This window comes from Chenopodium album, chromosome 4, assembly GCF_948465745.1.
Source record: "Chenopodium album chromosome 4, dcCheAlbu1.1, whole genome shotgun sequence".
NCBI lineage: Eukaryota > Viridiplantae > Streptophyta > Magnoliopsida > Caryophyllales > Amaranthaceae > Chenopodium > Chenopodium album.
In genome coordinates this window covers 60,108,831-60,115,877 of record NC_137837.1, presented here as the reverse complement: position 1 = coordinate 60,115,877, position 7,047 = coordinate 60,108,831, and the positions used below count along the sequence as shown (strand labels likewise).

Sequence of the window (7,047 nt, the reverse complement as noted above, 5' to 3'; positions counted from 1 at the left end):
ATAGGGCTTAACCTTCCCACAGAGGCCAACAAAGACACTAGGAAGTTATATAAACTGAGCAGAAACTGAGAGACATGCTGTTAGTAGTTAGACTAAATTTAATGACCATATCAGAGTTCCAAGTAGCATCATCTACTCTGCTAGTATATTAAGTAGCTAAGTATAGGCAGTTGGTCAGAGAAGTTAGAGAATGGATCCATTATGCAAGGGTGAAACTAACGCTGTGCAAGCAGTGCCAGGGTGCACTTGTAAACTGTAATTATGTCAATATGGAGGGGAAACCTTTAAGTACCGCCAATTCCTAAATGAAACTGGGTGTTGGGACAGCAAACTACTAGAGCCCTAAGACACCGGTATGTGACTTGCCTGTAGACGAGTAATGAGATATGCATGCTACCTTGTTATAGTTCTTTTCAGCTTACACTAAATCTTCTAGGTCAGGGTGGCTACCCGGTGGATCACTGTCCGATCCGTCTTTATTTTCATCACATCACATTGTTATAATTTTTACTTATTGATCATTAGAGGTGTGAGTAATTGAAATAATGCAGTAGCAGAAAATATTTATTTATCAAAGTACATTAACCAACATAAATCCAGTTTTATCATTCAGTTATCTCCAGAGATGCAAATACACAATATTCTATACAAACAAATGGTAGGTTCTACAGGGTGTAATGATACAAATATCATAAAGAAGTTTATATACAGTCACAATTAAACAAAATCAAATGTAAATTTGATTTAAGTAGTAATACAACAAACTACAGGGATCTCTGCAGATAACTCGAAAGACTGCTCAACCAGTTCGAACAACCAAGCAAAAGCACATACCTTGGTTGCTTTCAGAGAATTGAATTGCCACAAGGATATGCTCACTAATTAAGTTTTGACACACCAAAAATAGTGGCTATAACAGCACAAACAGCCTGCAAAATCAGCAGATATATTCAGTGCCAATAATAGTGGTCCATCATCAAGAGTTTAGTAGGGACTAGGGAGCACCAATAACAGCAGGAGCACTGAATAAAACATCCGAATCACAGTCAAGGCCATTTGCCAGAATTAGTTATCAAATATGAGCGTGAAGCTATAGGATAAGCTAATTTTTTTACAAAGATTCATCAACGAGTATGTTTATGAACGATTATAAAAAAAAGCCCTACCAAGTACCAAGGGTCGAAAATTATCTTTCTTAAAATCATATTCAAATGCCATTTGGAAAAATCTAGATCATAAGCTGCCCTGACAGGGGGTTGGATGCGTGCAGAGACATTAATTGTCTGATGGCATACTGAGAGCAAATTGGCACTCTGATACTTAACAGAACAAGCAAAGTACTTTCATGAGATGCTTAATGCGATCCGTTATAATCAAAATTAACCAGTGAATCTTTCATGTTTTTTAAACACTCATTTTGCTTCCTAGAATATCAATATAATATCAATAGATACTAATATCATAAATACTGCACAAACAGGGTTATGAAAGATGGAATCAGTGAAACAAAAATTTAATAGCATTGGAGGACAACTAAGGTTACACCCAACAAAGAGCTTGAAAAAGAGTGTCTGTCACACCATTCGTCAGGAAAAGATGACCAAGGGAAGAGCCGCAAGACACTATAGACATGCATTGGGTGCAGATATTAGGGGATGGCAGATGACTAATTGACTAGAAATGTACTGGTGGCTCTTAATTTGTGGGGGAATTAAATAAAATATTGTGGAATCTTACCTTCCCTAACTTTTTTATGTATTATCTTACAATTCATGGTAGTTTCAACTATGGACGGTTTGACCCCCTTATCTATCCCCCTTATCCCAAACGTGCACTATAAATAAAACCCAGCTAATAAAGAGTTCTGAACAAGTGACCAGATATATGGATCATAAATACTACTTCTGTTTCTTATATTGTGCAACAAACTTAGTTCCCCATTTAAATTGTAATCCATTTACAAAAAAAGTTATACATGCAGGCATTTTTTTTAATGAAATGTGCTTTCCTGATACACCAATTTTTAACTGCAGCATTCCACTTCAACATGTTAAGCATCAAATAAGACTTTTGGATCTCCGTATTCTATTTCCTCTAGTTCTAATTAAGAAAGCACCAATGTGCAAAAATAAAAGTAATTCTTCCAACAAATCAAAATGACTCGTCTATGAAATGTGAAAAGAAGAAGAGAGTGAACAAAGCAAAACGATTCAGAGGCAAGAGAGCAAAACTTACAGCAACTGTGCAGGCAACATATCCTGGCTTCTCTCTATGATCCACATTTCTGCAACAGATAAGATAAATTGCCCCAACATACCAAGGGATACCACCCAGCAAGAACCCAATTAAGAACCTTCAAAAAAAGAATACAATCAATAAGCACCATAGAAACAAGGGCCTCGGGATGCCTATCTTCTTAGAGGGGTTTGGAGCTATAGATGTTAACATACGAAAGTTGTGATTTAGAATCTTTAGTTTAAGGCTTTTCAAAAAGCCTTTTCAGGAAAATATAAGAACTTTAATCTCCCTTTCTAGAATTGGATTATGCTTTAGCACATCTGAATGTTATGGCAGATATTAAAGGTACTACCAAAATTCAGCTTGGTGATTAAGTTGCCATTAGTTGACATGTCCATTAATACATTTTTCTTGTCCCAACTCCACAAGAATGGTCAATGAACTAGGCACTTGATTTACATGATTAATGAGTACTGGGCTATTTTTATATATTAATGACTACACAGTTGATTTCATTCATAAGCCATTAGTTCATTCATTAATATTTTGGACTCCTATTATACACTATTTCCACCAACCTTGAGGCTTAACACATCTTTATCACTTTATGAGTTCATTTTTCTCCTGTGAAGCAAATGTGAATTACAATATGATCTTAGGGGGAAGATAGGAAAAGGAAGAGAGACATTACAAGAACCAGCCACAACCGATGCCACAGCAAGGAAGGCGATGCTCATTCAATGGTCTTCCTTCAGCAACCACATAACCTTGTCATTATCAAAGATACTCATTTGAATCAGCATATACAGTATACAAATGGAATCAGTACAAGCAAGCTCATATCAAGTACATATTGAATAAGCATACACAGTATACAAATGGAATCATTATAAGCAAGCTCATATCAAGTACATATACAAATAGTCAAGTACTACATATACAAACACCTAGATATCAGACACAGAGGCAGATACAAAAAGAAGGATAACAGAAAATAGCAACTGTATCACTAAAGAAGTTTACATGTAATGTCATAAAAACTTCAGAATTCCAAGGTTCACTGCCAATAACAGTATCTTCCATAATCTAGTCCAATTCCTGATAAAATTAACAGGGTTCATGGAGTTGTGGAGACATGATTACATCAACTTTAACACTTCGTTTGGGTAGAAGGAAATGGAAGGAAAAAAAGGAGAAAGGGAGGACGAAAATTTTTCTTGTTTGGGTAAAGGATTGGGGGATGGAAGGGAGGGAGAGGGAGGGATCTATTTTTCCTTTCTCTAATACAAAGTATATATCATCCCTCCAAAATTGGAAAGATTTAGAGGGAACACGGAGCTCACCTTTCCCTTCCCTTCTCTTCCCTCCCCTATCCTTTTTCCTTCGTATCCAAACAAAGCGATAGTGGTATAAATTACTAACAATTACATCAACCGCCTTTGATACAAAACAATTGCCACAACCACAAGATTTCCTTCAACATTAACTAATAAGAACTTAGGTTACACAGAAGCAGTGCAGCCTCCAATTCCATTGTGATCTGAATTTCAAAAGCTCTTACACAAGTGCTCGTTTTGCAACTAATGGAACTAAAATGGGCAGCTAAGTTAACCTAGATTATTTTATGATACATCTACTAGTCAAGGTCCTTAAACAATTATCTTTCACACGAGAAAATCAGCCAAATTATCAACAAACACAACCCTAAAACCAAAGTAAACTTCAGAGTCTTTTGACCAAAATTGGCCTTGAAGGTTGAAATCATAAACCACGTAAATTCAGCTTAAGTAGATGTAACCCTGCATTCTTAAGAGCAAACATACAATTGCATGAAATGTAGCTTCATACCAAGCTAATAAGATGTCACAGACCACCTAAATTCTCAGGTAATATATGCAGAATTACTTAGCCAATTAGTCAACGCATACAGTATTATAAAATCCCATATTCCTACCAAAAACCCATTTAACCTCATCATAACAAGAATACATTTCCACAATCAATCCCATCAACAATAATCCACTCAAAATACATATATCAACAAACTTAGTTACTAAAATTAGTCTTCACAATAGTACCCAAAACCCGAGATCAAATTCCGTCTACAAAACTACATCACCACCCTTTGCGACTCTCAATACACCAAACAAATTCAATAATCAAACCAAAATGGCAAAAGGGTAGTCATAAAACACAGTTAATGAGAGAGAAAAAGACCTGGAACAGCTTGATAACCACGAGTATAGTACTCAGGAGGAGGACCCATGGAACCAGGAGGTGGGGCAGGTTGAGGGAAACCCATTGCAGGAGATGAAGAAGGAACACCCTGGAAAGTTCCATAAGGTGCTACAGACGGCGGAGGAGGTGGTGGAGATTGATCAGAATCACCATGATTATGAGATTCATGCTTTTCATGATGATGGTAAACAATTCTACCTTCTTCGCTCATCTTTATTACAAGATTACAATTAACAATACCCTTTTGATTTGTTGCGTATTAGAACTGATGAATATTTTTGAAGCTGTTTCTATTGTTGTTGTTGAATGATTGTTTTGAAAATCAACTTTTAGAAATTATAAATTTTCTAATGGTTTTGGTTTCAACGAAACGGAAAGAGAGAGGAAGGTTCGGTCAAGTTTGAAGGGTCCCGAGAGTAATGGCTGAAAATGACTTTACAACTCCGCAAAGGCTACACATACAAGAGTTAAGATATTAGATAGGGTCCAACTTTTTGATAAATACTTGGTATTGTATTTGAAATCTAACTTTTTTTTACTTTGTTTTTAGCGTCTAGGTTAGAAATTCCGGTGAGTTAACTCACCTTTAATCTTAGATTAAAAAGTTAGACTCTTGTAAATAAGTTAGAACCCTTATAATGCATTTAATTATAGAAATAATGGCTAATAAATTTCATACAAATATTCAAAATTAATAATAAAAGTTACTACTATGTGGAATACATATACCACTTTTTCAAATTAATCTGATTTATTTCAAACAATAAAATAATTTAGTAATACTTCGTAAGATTTAGTAATTTATGAAAATAAATATTTTTCATAATTAATGTCATAATTATTTACAAAATAATTTTAATTTTTTTGTTGTATCTGAATTCTCTAAACTAAGGGTGCGATAAAATCTCCAAAAAAAATTCACAATAAGGGCCTATTCACTTCAGCTTAATTTCAATTTAGTTCAGTTCAGTTCACCTCTTAATTTCCTTATCTCATAAAATATTCATTTCAACTCAGTTCAGTTTAGTTCAATAACTGTGAACAGGCCCTAATACGATATGTCGATTATGCATATTCTTTTTTATTTAAATTTAAGTTTAATAAATAAGATCCTATTTTATTAAATTATTGTATCAAATCTTAGTTATATTAAAAGATTTTACTATTAATTTAATTCTTAGTATTATTATCAATTTTACACTTTTAATTAGTGAAAAAATGTGAAATATAACAAATTTATTGATTCTCTTCTTATTACATATTTATTGAAATGAAACATGAATTATTATTAATGAACAAATTAGCTAATTATGCATTTTGCTTACACTACCAAAAAAAAACAAATACTAAGTTACATTATTAGCAATAATAAAAATAAAAAATAAATAAAAAATAAAAAAATCATATAGGAAATGATGTCACTATAACTAAAAAAAATACTAGAAGGGTCCAAGTTTTTCAATTTTTCTAATTGGTTATTTTATTTTATTTTTTTTATTTTTTTTTTGAATAGATGGTTGTTTTATTTTTTTGAAAAAAAAAGGAAAAGAAATAATTTTTTTTTAATTGGTTGATTAGAAGGGTCTAAGTTTTTTAACTAAGGGTCTAACTTTTTTACACACAATTAATTAAATCTCACCGGAAAAGCTATTTTAGACCCCAAACACTAAGTAGAAAAAATTTAGACCCCAAATACTATATTTTCCAAAAGGTTGGATCCCCGACTATGATCTTAACTCACACATACAACTATTTATGAGAAGTTTTTTATGTGAGTTCGTTTCACGTGAATTCATTTTATACCGTACCCCTTTATCACAAACCGCAACCCCTACAGTCACGCACAACCCAGAATCAGCCACTTCCTCCTCCAAGCTGGCGATGATGCCGCCATTTCCGACTTCCCCACTGCCATCACCCTTCCTCTTCCCCTTAAACCACCACCTCAATATTCCCCAGTGGAGCTAAAATGTTTGACTATGACAGCGACACGTTATTGTCATAACTGAATCATTAGAGGTCTTAGAAGTAAGAGAAGCACCAACATCAAACCTTTATAACATAGTACTCTAATCAACATCTTTGTCACATATACATTCACCTGAGCAGCCCTTGTCATAATTCACACATGTAGGCACAATTACATTATTACCCTATGTATTCCCGCCAGCTTACCCTTCATTAGACACGATTATTATCAGCATCAGTGATACCTTTGGTACGCCACACTTGTTTATTTTGTTGGTCATCATTCATTAGCATATATATATAGAAGAATACTCATATACGAACCCTCCTATATATAAGAACCCAATCTCATATAAGAACCAATCTCAACCCTTCATTAGTTTTGATTCAACCATCTAAAATGATCCTTTAGTAATGGCATTTCGGTAATTTTGAGGAGTTCATGTTTAGAACATAGATAAAAAAAATTAAAAAAAATAAAAAATAAAAAAAAATTAGAAGATGGAAATAAATTTAGAACATTGGAAAAACTTTTGAACATAAGCCGAAAAAATTTAAAACATAAGAAAAAAAATTAGAAGATAGCAAAAATTTAGAACATAA

General features: G+C 33.6%; 1 protein-coding gene across 1 annotated transcript; it reads right to left on the bottom strand.

Annotated features, from left to right (window-relative positions):
• Window positions 1–549: 549 nt before the first annotated feature.
• On the bottom strand, window positions 550–4,914 carry LOC145627040 (large ribosomal subunit protein eL20z-like). Its single transcript, XM_081679446.1, has 4 exons — window positions 4,456–4,914; window positions 2,930–3,005; window positions 2,236–2,353; window positions 550–929 (listed from the first exon to the last, which is right to left on the bottom strand). Exons 1-4 carry the CDS (start codon window positions 4,685–4,687, stop codon window positions 879–881), a joined length of 477 nt encoding a protein of 158 aa, XP_081535572.1. The 5' UTR covers window positions 4,688–4,914; the 3' UTR covers window positions 550–878.
• Between the last annotated feature and the right edge of the window lie 2,133 nt (window positions 4,915–7,047).